The sequence below is a fragment of the Antennarius striatus genome, chromosome 9 (assembly GCF_040054535.1).
Source record: "Antennarius striatus isolate MH-2024 chromosome 9, ASM4005453v1, whole genome shotgun sequence".
Lineage (NCBI taxonomy): Eukaryota > Metazoa > Chordata > Actinopteri > Lophiiformes > Antennariidae > Antennarius > Antennarius striatus.
This window is the reverse complement of record NC_090784.1, coordinates 7369877-7383847: the sequence shown is the minus strand read 5'-3', so window position 1 is coordinate 7383847 and position 13971 is coordinate 7369877. Positions and strand designations below refer to the sequence as shown.

General features: G+C 40.0%; 4 protein-coding genes across 5 annotated transcripts; 2 read left to right on the top strand and 2 right to left on the bottom strand.

Annotated features, from left to right (window-relative positions):
• Positions 1 to 115: 115 nt before the first annotated feature.
• ccdc127a (coiled-coil domain containing 127a) lies at positions 116 to 3563 on the top strand. Of its 2 annotated transcripts, none has more exons than XM_068323954.1 (4): positions 116 to 196; positions 1496 to 1626; positions 1905 to 2149; positions 2244 to 3563. In XM_068323954.1, the coding sequence occupies exons 2-4, from the start codon at positions 1497 to 1499 to the stop codon at positions 2688 to 2690; spliced, it is 822 nt and encodes a 273-aa protein (XP_068180055.1). In that variant the 5' UTR covers positions 116 to 196; position 1496; the 3' UTR covers positions 2691 to 3563. The 2 variants fall into 2 exon arrangements, with proteins under 2 accessions (XP_068180055.1, XP_068180056.1); XM_068323955.1 differs by having other exon boundaries at positions 141 to 196; positions 911 to 1626.
• A 236-nt stretch (positions 3564 to 3799) lies between these two features.
• Positions 3800 to 5252, bottom strand: zmp:0000000930 (uncharacterized). Its single transcript, XM_068324474.1, has 2 exons — positions 4984 to 5252; positions 3800 to 4757 (listed from the first exon to the last, which is right to left on the bottom strand). The coding sequence occupies exons 1-2, from the start codon at positions 5115 to 5117 to the stop codon at positions 4421 to 4423; spliced, it is 471 nt and encodes a 156-aa protein (XP_068180575.1). The 5' UTR covers positions 5118 to 5252; the 3' UTR covers positions 3800 to 4420.
• Positions 5253 to 6081: 829 nt separating this feature from the next.
• On the bottom strand, positions 6082 to 9063 carry mrpl32 (mitochondrial ribosomal protein L32). The gene is made up of 3 exons (XM_068324045.1): positions 8902 to 9063; positions 7828 to 8021; positions 6082 to 7222 (listed from the first exon to the last, which is right to left on the bottom strand). The coding sequence occupies exons 1-3, from the start codon at positions 8996 to 8998 to the stop codon at positions 6947 to 6949; spliced, it is 567 nt and encodes a 188-aa protein (XP_068180146.1). The 5' UTR covers positions 8999 to 9063; the 3' UTR covers positions 6082 to 6946.
• A 462-nt stretch (positions 9064 to 9525) lies between these two features.
• On the top strand, positions 9526 to 13867 carry psma2a (proteasome 20S subunit alpha 2a). Its single transcript, XM_068323492.1, has 8 exons — positions 9526 to 9598; positions 10122 to 10198; positions 10671 to 10803; positions 11580 to 11702; positions 11807 to 11888; positions 12115 to 12188; positions 12842 to 12899; positions 13006 to 13867. Exons 1-8 carry the CDS (start codon positions 9558 to 9560, stop codon positions 13120 to 13122), a joined length of 705 nt encoding a protein of 234 aa, XP_068179593.1. The 5' UTR covers positions 9526 to 9557; the 3' UTR covers positions 13123 to 13867.
• Positions 13868 to 13971: the final 104 nt, after the last annotated feature.

The following is a 13971-nucleotide window of genomic DNA, read 5'->3' as shown; positions in this document are numbered from 1 at the left end:
ATTAAATAATTTTTTATCATATTAAAAGTCATAATAATAATCTCAAAGTTCAAATTTAATTTAAATGTTGACGTTTACACGAGTGTATTTCTGTGTTCACCCCTCAGCTGCTGTAGATGAACAGCAGACGCGTAGACATTGTGTAACCTGTGTTAGCCAGCACAAATGCAAAAGTGACCTATACTTTTCATTCAAGGTGAGAAGCAGCACTGTTCTTACTCAAAACACACAGGCTTGTCGCAGGGCTGACTGTGTTACTCTGTGTCATCAGAATAATTTCATGTTTTTAAAAATTACTCTGGCGAGTGTCAACCAGCAAGCTAACACGTTAAGTAGCACTGTAGCTGGTAGCTAGCCTGCTTTTGACTGTGGCTTCTCATGACTGAGTCAATGTCAGAATATTGGAAAAACTACAAGATATTCAGTCTTTTGTTTTTTTAAATAAGAGGCTTAACTTAATAACCAGGTGTTATGTTTCTCCACCAATGTTTGTCTCTGTTTAAATGTCTAAAACATGAACAGATGCACCCAGCAATGAAGATCCACTGGTTATCACAGCATTGGAGCACAGGACAAACCACTGCACATCCCTTTCTGTCTATGTGTTCATTTTAAACATTTACAGATTCTCTATATGTAGAATTTATCAGTGTTTAAAGCAATTAACGACATGAAAATAGACTCGTTGATTTAAATACATTTTGTAGTAGCTGGCAGTTCAGCTTTATCCATGCAAGCATAAAGATTTAAGTGGTTTTTTTTAAATTTGTGCATTTTAAGTGTGTTTTATCAGTTGACTAACTGATGGAAACTTTTATAAATTAAAAAATCCAAACATCCAAGACAGGTCTTCTTTTTGTAACCTAGACGAACTTCTAGTTATTCTAGCTTTCTTCTTCTTTTCTTTCAGCGTTTCCCTTCAGGGGTCGCCACAGTGAACCAGTGTCCTCCATCTAACCCTGTCTTCTGCATCCTCTTCTCTCACACCAACTACCTTCATGTCCTCTTTCACTACATCCATAAACCTCCTCTTTGGTCTTCCTCTAGGCCTCCTGCCTGGCAGTTCAAAACTCAGCATCCTTCTACAATATATTCACTATCTCTCCTCTGGACATGTCCAAACCATCTCAGTCTGGCCTCTCTGACTTTATCTCCAAGACCTCTAACATGTGCTGTCCCTCTGATGTACTCATTCCTGATCCTATCCTTCCTGGTCACTCCCAGAGAGAACCTCAGCATCTTCATCTCTGCTACCTCCAGCTCTGTCTCCTGTCTTTTCCTCAGTGACACTGTCTCTAGACCAAACAACATCACTGGTCTCACCACAGTTTTGCACACCTTTCCTTTCATTTTTGTTGAAACTCTTCTATCACACATCATGCTGTAGTTAAATTCCTACCAGTGTGGACTACCTGGTTGCTATGGTTTCACAGTTGCCTTCCCAGCAGTGACATTTATCACTTCTGTTTCTGTGTGTCCTGTGTGGTTGTGACAGTATGAACAACTTGAATGACCCCCCCAGATGGAACATCCAGCCGGATCCCAGAGGCAGAGGCGTGGGGGCAGATGATGGGAACCAGTGGAACTATGCTTTGCTGGTCCCCATGCTGGGACTGGCAGCCTTCCGTAAGTTGGAGCAGTAGAGACATCTGTTGGTGGGGAGGTGACAGAACGGAGGTCACTGCTGGTCTATTGAATGGACTTCTAGTCAGTTCTCTATGCAAAGAAATATGTTTGTGTGAGATCTATGCTTTGTATTTTTGCCTGACCTGAAGTATATAATAATTTGGGATCTCAAGAAAGTCACTTATTTAATTAGTTTTGAGATAAAAGATGCAAGATAATATGTGACACATTGAATATTCATGAAAATCTTGATGTCTTGCGTCCCACCATCACATCAGGTTGGATTTGGACTAAAGAGTCTCAGAAGGAGATCCAGAAGGTCAAGGCCCAGTACGACAAGGATATGTCCACAATAAAGATGGAGATGGAGGCTCGGTATCGGGAGACGATAACAGAGAGGCGAAGGGCAGCAGCTACACTAGAACTGGAGCTGGAGAAGGAGAGGCAAAGGGTCAAAGGTTACAAGCAGGCTATAATCTCACAGAGCCATCAGATGATGGAAGAACGGAAACATTTGCAGCAGGTAAATTCTTATGTTTCCACATTGATCATCCATTTACACACTTCCCTTCTAAACTATAGTCTCGCATAACTTAAAATGTCTTCTCCGTGACAAGGAGTATGAGGCCTTGGAGAAAGAAAAGCAGATGCTGGTTGAGTCTGGTGCTGCAGGGGTTATTCTGCACCAGGCCTTGGAAAGACAGAACATCTGGTACAAACAAGCCACCGCCACTCTAAAGGAATTAGAGGATCAGCTTGTGGAGCGCCAAAACGCCTACTGTTCACGCATCCAACCTCGAGAAAAACGTCTGGAGATGGAGAAGAACATCCTACTTAACGTTGTCAGAGAACCCATTGGGGCAGGACTGGATCTAGAATCCGATCTGAAGGATATTTTCAAGAGAGATACACACTGTGCTGACCTGCTAAACATGGACAAGAGGAAGAATGGAAGCCTCATGTGGGTGTACCTGAAATACTGGCAGCTGCAAATTACTGTCCAGAAACACAAGAGAGCTGAAGAAGCCTTATTAGGAAAGAAAATCCAGTCTGACACAAAGTGACAGAAACAAGCACGAGCTGGTGTTTTTTATTTGACTTTAAAAGTCTTGAACCGAGACATGAAAAGCATGAACCATCCCTTATCTTAATTGCTGAAAGACACGAGAGATAATATCAGTGAGATAATGTTCAGCTTCCGAACGGTCCTCCCTTATTTCCCATAATCTGCTATTGGGGTTTTAGCATGCCAAAAATTATAATGACCTTAACTGTACAACTACAGATAAATAGCAGATATCAATCATGAAAATATAGATTGATAAAACTAGAGACACCTGTTTAATCCACCACTCCAGTATCTTTATTTTGTTTTTGTCCTATGGAAAATTTTGTCAGAAAATAATGTGAATTTAACTCATATTGAGTGTAATGAATTGGTGCCAGGTACGTATGCATTCACCTGTCTGACAGTGTTTCGTTCCCCACCTCAAGTACAACCTTAGGGCTTAGGGCATTTACACAGGGATGGGTCTGTTGTGGAGATATTTATCATGGTAAATGTGGGACATAATTTATTACCTTAACTAGTAGGTTTTTTTTCCATTTGCTTGCACTCTGTTATCATGACCTATTCCTAATTGCTAATTTTTCATTTCAGGGCTTTAATGCAGCTTTTTAACCGTCTGGCTTGCAGGACGCTGAAGGTGCACATGAATTGAAAAAAGGTGGCAGAGCTTAAAGTAGTGCTCAGTGCTGAAATAATCTATACCACACACTTTTCAGTAACTCCTGTAATGCTTGGATTAACTGTAACCAGAACATGTTAGAAAATTGCTCCACAAAGTTATGACTCAGTAGTTGCTGGATATGATGCTTTAAATTTTAAAGGACAGTCTAAATGCTCGATGAAATCACCCTAATAAAGTTTTACTTCAAGGAAAAAAAACTTTCAGGCTTTTCTTTACTGTTAGATTACCAAAGGTTAATATCAGTTCAGTGACAGGAGCGTTACGATGTTTCCCTCTTTCTGCTGGGTAGTGTGTTCCCTAAAGAATGATCATGTAATGCAGTCGCTTAGTGGAAGTTTAAAGCACAATGTATAGAAAATATCAGCATACAAAGGAACCACAGATGCAAAAAAATTGAGTTGTAACACGAGAATGACCCAAAAGTCTCCTTTATTTGAACTCCCCACTCTCACCATAATGTCAACACTGGTTTATAACAGGTGACCATTTCAATCTGGTGGATCCAGACTTCTATTTGGATCTGCACCAACTTGTTCACATCATTATCTTAGAAATTAAAGTTACTTAGAAACCCATTGAGTAGTTTTTGTGTAATCCTGCTGGAAAATCAATCCACCAAAATGCACAGACAGGTGAAACCACACCCTCCATGAACAACAGAGCTTTAAAACGTGAATGAACATGACATTTGGATTTTCTCATGTCATCAACTTCGATGTAAAACAGGAGTCACAATAAAGGTCCAGACACTGTTTCATTTAAGGTTTGTTAAACATGGAGATCACCGGAAGAGAGACTATTTTCTCCTGGAAATACCTCCAGTCATCATCAGGATATAAGGGACGAGTTAGTTAACGGTTCTCTATTTTTGTAATTGATAGTAAAAATCTAAATTTATACAGCAGATGAGGAATCGGGGTTGAGTCGGGCAAAATCTGAAGAATATCATCTGGAGGATGTAATTTGACGTTAATGGACTGAAATCTGAACTAACAATGGCTGTGTTATATTTCCCAGAGTTCATTGTGTCGTACCCTCCACCTTCACTCTCTCCTCGGCACCCGATCAGAGCTTTCCCTTGGTGAGGACATCAGGCTTGAGGCTCTGAAGCTCTCTCTTACTGGTTTGCTGAGGTTCTGAATGATGGCAATCACTTCCTGTTTATCCTCCTTCCTTAATGTGATTGGTAGTTGCTCTGTGCACCCAATGGTCGCTACCACACCCCTGCTTGTAGAGTAGGGCAGCCGGTGCTTTGTCACGACGCTGCTGTTGCTGCCCAGGCTCAGCGTCTGGTCGGGGTCCCTCTGGACCATGAAGTGGACCGCCTCCTGCTGCTTCTTACTCTCCCGGCATTTACTGTCTGTCTCTGACAGAGTCAGCCTGGAGGACACACACACCACGGGAATGAGTTTACTTTCAGTCTCTGTGATACACTGCAGTAGAGTTGCAGCACCAAACTTAAACCCTTATCCACAATTTGCTCCAAATTTGATAGGATTTGTTTTCATATCCAACATAACTTCAGTCCAGAAAGGCAGTGCAGAACTATATTATACAAACCAACAAATACGTAACAGTATTGACATTCTAGGTAAGACCAGCCTACCTGTATTGTGGCCTTGTTTCCAGAACGACGCTCAGCCAACATGCTTGATAGCTTTCCCTCCTCATGTGGTCGTCCTCCTGAAGATCACAGTAGGAGTTCACCAGGTAGCAGCCTCCTCTGCTCACACAGTGCATGGTGTGTGTGTGTGTCAGAACCTCTGACTTAAAAGGACAGCTTCAAAATATCCACAAAAACTACTTTAAAGTACAAGATATCAGATTATTGAGTTATACTCATCAACACGTGTCTGTGTATCACTCCGTTTGAGGTGTGTGTGTGTGTCGGCTAATGTCTTAAATATAAGGTCTTGTTTCTATTTATGCTCCTCTGCATCACTTTGAAGTGATCCCTTCAGGCATGACGGTTGGTTTTCATTTGAATTTTATCTCTGGCTCTCTCCATGACACACCAGATGAACCACGCTCATTATTTTAGTTATTGGGTGCTGGTGTTGTGTCGTGTACATGAGGATAATCCACTGATATATTCATAAAAATCATCCAAACTGCTTTAGGTGCTTTAGCTGTTTTGGGAACATTAATATTATTAGTGTTGACAGTGATGTGACTGGATGACGTGGATACAAGGTTTATCCCATCAGGTCAGAAACCATCCGTCCTCTTCTCAGGTGTCTGTCACATCGGTCGCCCGCTGCAGGAAGGAGACAGCTGAGGGCAAACACACCAGCTGTAATTCAGCCCATTCATTCACTGCATAGAGGGTCTGTGGGACAAAATTTAAATCTGGCTGAATTCTAGGAATGCATCTGATCTGAGGATGGTTTCACTGTGGAAGGACGTGATGGATGGTGAGAACGGATGTGCTTCAGATATCTTTATTGAAGCAATCATTGATTAATAAAAAGTTTAGGAAGCAAGTCTATGATCTTGTTGGATATAAATGTTTGCGAGGATATCGTGATCATAGCCGAGTTAGAGCTGTGGCTTGTCACTTCTTAAAAACACTCAATTTAATCAAATTACACTTTTGTGACAGTTTTAGTTGTCAGCAGTTGAATTATTTATACTTCAGCACTCTGAACATCAGACGTTCCTTGACAGAATATCAGTGTGGACTCATAATGTCACAGGGAAACTGAGGGTGAAACTAAATCAGAGGGCATTTGATGATGTGACGGAGGGCATCCTGGACTCATCCCAACAACACCTCTGCTCCAGTGACACCAGAGTAGGAAGTTCATATGAATGTTATTACAGGGATATCACACAAATTTGTCATTTATTAGCTGTTAGTTCCTAAGTTTTCACATTAAAAGGTGTACAATCGAAGTCAGATTTTGGTAGTTTGTCCATTTTTAGAAAAGTTGAAAACATAACATTTTGATCACTCAACAGACTGTCTCCATTTTCCATCAAAGTACATCCATATTAATGTTGAACAACACAATTAAGGTTAAATCAGACGGGGATAGTAGTCGTCTTACTAAAAGGGCCACGCTAGCACTCTCAATTCTCCTTTACGAAAAGCTTTACAGAACAGTTCATAAAAACATTGTGCCTTTCCTATTGAGACTTTTAGTTTAAAAAAACAGATTAGTTAATATATACAAAGTCATTTGATGAATATGGGAAGTACTTCGTACATCACAGGGGTTAATAAAGTAGGTACGCTTTAATTTTTTCTAATTCCAAGAGTTCCAAGTCAAAAAATGTATTCAAACAATAAAGAAAAATTAAAACATCTTGTGATTCAAAAACACCGCGTAAGGCTTTGATATGTACAAATTCAACCGGCAACAACATGACAGCAGAAGTGAACGTGTCTGAGAATCCTTTATTTAAATTAGCTTTGGGTATACAACTGCTGATGGCAAAATTATTTGATAGAGTTGGTGTGAGCAAAAGTGACGTATCTCCCTCAAGCTGGACAAAAATACAGTTTACTATATAAAACACAGCCTCAGTGTTTCTCTGACCAGACAGGGTCAGAATGAAATTACACATCACACAACCTTGATGTCTCTCAAGCATTGGCTAAACCAGGCGGGCCTCTTCCGGGGCCTCTCCACGATCCTCTTGTCTTTGTCCTGCTGGCTGGGTGTCTCGCCATCATAGATGACCACAGACTCCACAACAGGGGCGTTCAGTAGACCGCCTTCCATCTCTTTCATCTGTTTACGGATCAGTTTAGTCTCTAGGCAGACCTTCATGTAACAGAAGCCACACAGCACATGTTTCTGCTTCAAGTGGCCACACTCTGGACAAAGATCGATGTTGGTCTGAGGGGACAGAAGGGAGACTGACATGATGTCCATGAATGATGATAATACACACACACGCAGTATAATTTAGCCTGGTCCATGATACTGTAGTAAAATTATGGCCTTCAGTGTTGTCCAATTGTAACTCCTGTTGTTTAATGTCTGCATTAGCGACATTAAACAACAGGAGTCTTGACTTTCTCAGTTAAATTTTTGTCCTGAAAACTGAATCTCCATAAAATTAGCAATGACAACAATTTTACATGAATCTGTGCTGGTATTGATACATGAATAAGTATCTTATTACCGGTATATGTAAAAAGAGATGTTTACTTTACTTTTATTACATCAACGGCCTGTGGAGGGTAATTCCTCAATTTACCAGCCGCAGACTTTTTGCCTCTTTTTTCCCACAATGACTACAAGTTTGCATTATTTTATTATTATATTAGAGACATTAGACAGTCTTGTATGACAGTAATAAAATAAGTTTTGTAAGACAACACATATTCCAGCTAAAGCACACATCTAACAGGCTTATCTTTAAGCTACACAAAGTGATGCAGGCTGTTTGGTTTGGTTGTAATTAACCTTTGAGTGGATGGCAGGCCAGCTCATTGTACCTTGATTTTAATGAGTTTACTGTCAGATCTTCTTCTGGTGCGATTTACTTCAATCGTACGTCTCTTCTTGGGGGCTGCCATCCACAGGATGCTGTCTAGTAGACCATGGGGGTGCTCAGGGCTCGGCCTCTCCTCTAGTTGATCTTTAACAGGATGAGGCAGGAGACCAGGACCATTTACTGCCAGAGCTGGAGCTGCACACAGATGGAATAATGGACAATTCTAATCAATGCAATCAAAGACAGCCGGTTCAATATGAGCAGAAAAATACAATGGAAATCAAAGCTTGTGTGTGTGTGTGTGTGTAATATCCTTGAATTGTGAATGTTTTCAGCATTTTTAGACTTCTATTTATATAAAATTATATTTTTTTAAGAGACAGTGGTTTTTGGGGCATATTGACGTGTAAGTATACAGTATAGTATTTTGTTAGTGATGATGTTATTTATTCCCATGATGATAAATAACTGCAACTGTAAATGATATCTATGGATTTAGAGTCAAGTCAGTTATGCAGGGATTTTGTTGCAGATATAAAAGCTGTCCTTTAAATTTTGCATATTTACATAAATGTATTTACAGATAATTATTGTTTAGTGTAACTCTTTGTGTTTCAGAAGGAGATCTCAAATGTCTTGTTTTCATTGACAGTACTTCAAAATTTCCATATTTTTGGTTGATTTTCTTTTAACACCTGAAGAGGTGAAGAAGTCTCTTGGACGAGAGACGAAACGTCTTCCGTCCAGTGGATCGACTTAAACAGCTTTTGGATACTGTATTGATCAACTATTGCCTCCGAAATGTATTGTAATCATGTAATTCAAATTATATTTATTCAATTTTTATAGATGCAAAAATCGATCACGTTTTGCAATCTTTAATAAAATCTTTAATAAATTAAGATTTTGAAATGTCACTTTATTGTCCCAGAATAAAAACAGTTATATAATTATAGTTTATAATACAGTAATTTATCCTGCAGTGAGCCCGTCCGTTAGCAGCGCTGTTCTTTTGCTATACATGGACTAGCAGTGAGGTTAGCCACCACGGTTTAGCTACGGCCGCTAAACTCACCGAGCTGCCGCTCCAGGCCCACGGCTCGCAGAAGCCTCCTTTCAATGTGTAGCAAAGAGCACCTGAGGCTGTGCACTAAAGCTGATAAATTCATCATGTTTTTAGTTGGCTAGCTGTCTTTCCCTTCAACATGTCACACTCCTCACGGTCACTAGGGTTCTCTGCGTCATCAAACAGCGACTATGAACGTCTTCTTGTTCTCTTTTTCTAATTTGATATGTGCCATCTAGCGGTCATCTGTCAAAATTACACTTTATGCAAATCCTGTACGTACTACGGTGGTTTATTCATTAGCATACGCTTTTATACAGAGCGACGCACAAGAGACACAAAATAGAAAACTACCTTAGAAGAACAGAGCTGTAGTACAGCAGTAGACGAGGAGATTCCAGGCGGTGTCCAAAAAGAGTTATTTTTTATGGTCCAGTAATAATAATAATAATAATAATAATAATAATAATAATAATAATAATAACAATAATAAAAATAAAAATAAAATTTAAATAACTAATTTATTCCCTTATGACTAATATTTTACATAAAACTTGCTCACTGAGCCCAATGACGTCGGAGGTCTCATTTCAGAGTGGCAGTCTAACCCCATCAAGTGGATTTACAAGCCGACTTTGACAGAGTAGAAGAAGAACAAGATCAAGATGGCGGAACGTGGCTACAGTTTCTCCCTCACCACATTCAGGTAAACTCACTTAAAATTGTTGTAAAATTCGAATGAGGCATTTAAACTTGCAGTCTGTAGCTATAATTTGGGAATAGCAATTTGACATACTTCATGCTTGTTGTTTTATTTTGCCCTCGAATAGCAGTTTAGCAGCCCGTGTGATTGGTGCACTGTCATCGCCGGGTATTAATGAATCGGCTAACGCTGACACTTAGCATGTTTTACTACATGTTTTTAAATTAAACTGATTGGATACAACTTTTGTCCTGGTATCTTTAACTGAAATTTGCCAAATTTCTGTAATTGTTATCCTATGGATTAATCACTAAAAACAAGTGATTTTACTTGCTTGTGTTTTAGGCTAGCTTACCTGTATTAGCTCCCGTGAGTCGGTTCTATTAGCTTTACTTTCTCTTTCGTTTTCATGAGTTGCAATTTCATCATTTTATTTTCAAGATCTCAGTGCATTTATTTCATTTGATTCGCGGATTACAGGTTAATTTACAACACATTAAAGCAGCGTTGTGTTTGCTCCCCGTAGCCCCTCGGGTAAACTGGTCCAGATTGAATATGCCCTGGCGGCCGTAGCAGCTGGAGCGCCTTCGGTTGGAATCAAAGGTATGCTGGTGCTTCTTAAACGTGGTTTTGGGGCAAATCTTTGGATGTCCTTACATAATTTATATAATTTAAATTATTTTATGTTTGATTGTTATTGGAAATAATTTGTTAAAATGCCCATTTATGTTCACTTACTTGTAGACATTTAACCTGACTTTAATGACTTGAAATGAAATTTAAGATGCCAGTGTGAGTTGGGATTTTTTTCACCGTGAGAGAAAAAAAGACAATGAAATAAATCTATTACAGTAGAGGAATATAATAGGCTATATGGTTGCTTTTTTTGACAGGAATGTTTTTCACATTCATGAAGGATGTGCTTATTTACCTAGATAACTTGGTGGACCAACCTAAAGGAGACTGGCTCTTCAATCTCATAGGCTATGCATGAAATATCCTGGAGTTGATTACAGAAACAATCTCATCAGTTGTGATTAATGAAGACACTAATTGTGATATTGTTTTATTTCAGCCTCCAATGGAGTTGTCCTGGCAACTGAGAAGAAGCAGAAATCCATTCTGTATGATGAGCAGAGTGTCCATAAAGTGGAGCCTATCACTAAACACATAGGCATGGTGTACAGTGGCATGGGGCCTGATTACAGGTGTGTTACTTGTGCATCTTTCTGTGACATCCAATAAATCCAAATACAGTGTGCCTTTGTTCCTTGCAGTTAATGCATACCAGGGACCACACGCGAATTCCGTGATATAGTGACAAACTATTTTTCTTTTTACTTACGGTTATTTAAACGTTTATGAACCCTCCCCATACTGATATTAAACCACCTTATATCTGTATTGCCTTTTCCCACACTCTTAACGACGGTTTGAAGCACTTTAGTCTCACGGAAGTGTGCTGCCTTCCTAGACTAATGGAACGTAGCGCACTTCCGGATGCTGCCGGCCACTAGAATGCATGTACGATATCACGTGACTACCTACTAAAAATCTGTGATGAGGTGAAGTCGCACATGTTGATGCACGAAGGATTACAATACTGTATGCTCAGAGTTTCGGTGTCTGTGGGAGTATTGAGTTGATTTTGTTATAGAGACACTACAGCCCATTTTCTGTTTTTCTATTACCGCTTGAAGTATAAAGCCCATCTTCTTTATTTCTCTGATCAAGTAGTAAGATTGTGGGACTCTCAGAGCCCGTATTTCAAAGATGTTTCTGAGCCATCCTCTCATTGGATGGCAGACTGGAATTTATCTGACGCTCCTCATGTGTAAAATTTATTCTAATGAACTCTGATAGTAGTATCAGGGTTACAGTGCAGCACTCTTTATGGAGAGTATATCTGTAAATTGTCTTCACTATATTGGGGGGAAAAGTAGTTTGACTCCAGAATAACTAAGGATTTCTGTCATTTCTGTAGGGTTTTAGTGCGACGAGCCCGAAAGTTGGCACAGCAGTACTTCTTGGTTTATCAAGAACCAATCCCCACAGGCCAGCTTGTCCAGAGAGTGGCCTCTGTAATGCAAGAGTACACACAGTCAGGGTGAGTTTACACGAAGACTCACTGGTTAACGTCATGTTCTTAAATTTCAGAGATTAGAAGTGTTCTGTAAGAATTGTAAGATTTTGTCTTTGTGTTTCCTGCAGTGGAGTGCGTCCCTTTGGTGTTTCACTGCTGATAGCTGGATGGGATGAGGATCAACCTTACCTGTTCCAGTCAGACCCCTCTGTATGTTGTGCTGACACACACACACACACACACACACACACACACACACACACACACACACACACACACACACACACACACACACACACACACACACACAATTACCTGTTTATGTCCATTCTTTAAGTATTTAGTTGCGTATTCTATGAGTGACTGCAGTGATTCCTCTATTGTAGGAGCATAACTTTTTATTTGAATGTTAATGTTTTCTTTTTCTGACTCGCAGGGAGCTTATTTTGCATGGAAAGCCACAGCCATGGGAAAAAACTACGTTAATGGAAAAACATTCCTTGAAAAAAGGTAAAATTCAAAAATGAAAGGCATTTTTCTTCAATCAGTAGAATAAAATAAATGTAAGGCATGTGGATTCTCAGCTATGGTTTAACTACAGTTATGCTAAAGGTAAGGTTAACACAATATCAAAAAATATGCGTGGGTTACTTCTCTCCGGGTTCTCCGGCTTCCTCCCACCTCCAAAAGCATGCGCTTCAGGTTGATTGGCCGGTCCCAAATTGCCCGTAGGAGTGAGTGTGTGCGTGTTTTTATGTCTTTGTATGTGGCTCCGCGGTGCACTGGCGTCGTGCCCGGAGTGTCCCCTGCCTCACGTCCTATGCCAGCTGGGATAGGCTCCAGCTCCACATGACCTACTACGGCGGATACAGCGTCGGTACATGAAAATGAATGAATGAGTGTTAAACCTCTTCCCAGCATGCAACCTAAATGAGGTGAATCTGGTGTCACCCCAGCTAACACTGGCATATAAACACTTGTATCTTACCATACTTCAACAAGCCCCTGACCCAGTTTGGGTCTTGGAACATGTTTTAGATATTCACATTGTGAAAAACAGTTTATTATGATTCCATATACGTATGTTAGGGGTTCTCTGTTAACGTTTTTCTGTTTGATGCACACTACACAGATTTCAAGATGGCTGTTTTGTTTTTCTGCAGGTATAATAATGATCTGGAATTGGAAGATGCCATCCACACAGCCATCTTGACATTGAAGGTAAATCATTAAAAAAAAACACCTGAAGAAGTGAATCTGAAGTGATTTTTTGCTTTTTCTCCTCTTCTCTGCCAGTCTTTTACATTCCCATGTCTTGGTGTTTCAGGAGAGTTTTGAGGGTCAGATGACAGAAGAAAATATTGAGGTGGGGATCTGCAACGAGGCTGGCTTCAAAAGGCTCACCCCTGCGGAGGTGAAGGACTACCTGGCAGCCATTGCGTGAACACATCCTCCCTGACGATAGGGCTTTCAGGCCACAGTTCCAGACAAATGCATAGCAGCACAGTAACCAACAGTCTCATGGGATATTTTTTGTAAACCAGTTATTGAAATCTTTTGGCCACATTTTACTTTGGCCAGTGATTCTGCCCTGAGAGCAGGATGCTACGATAGAATAAGAGCCTGTTTTGAATTATGTCCTGACCTCTTGACTTACAGCGGTCCATCTGTGTGCAGCTTTGCTGGTTTCTACAAACTCATTTAATCCCACAACTAATTGGCTTTGTCGCCAAACCATATCCAGGTTCTGTGAAATGTGACCGTTGGTTACTGTGCATATGAAAAGTAATGTTGGCACTGATGGGTGAAATCTCAAAACTTCCACTGAATCCTTAATTTTGTGCTCATTTCCGTTGCAATGGTTATGATCTTTATTTACAAATCAAGCATGGAAACTTTTGTTTCTTGTGACAGTTGGGAGAAAATTGTAAGAATTAATTGAAGAAACCTATTAAATACCAGAAAGAGTTTTTGGCAGAGCAAATGGCAGTAATTTTAGCCTTAAACGCTCTTAAGATAGAATGGGAGCAGCTAAGGAGGATGCAGTGGAATCTTTTTGAGATTTGCAGTCAGGACCTTGTTGCCTGTACAGCAGTTTTAAAAAATGTACTTTTTTCACACTCAGACTACACTAGTTTGTATTTTCTCTTCTGACATCTATCATTTACTCAAATAAAAGATGAACTGATGTTGACCCCGTGTGTCAGGTTATAAGCTTTGACATACTGTATCAGTGTGAATAAGTGTGTCATAGATGGTGCAGCGGAGGGAACTACACTACACGGTTTGTGTC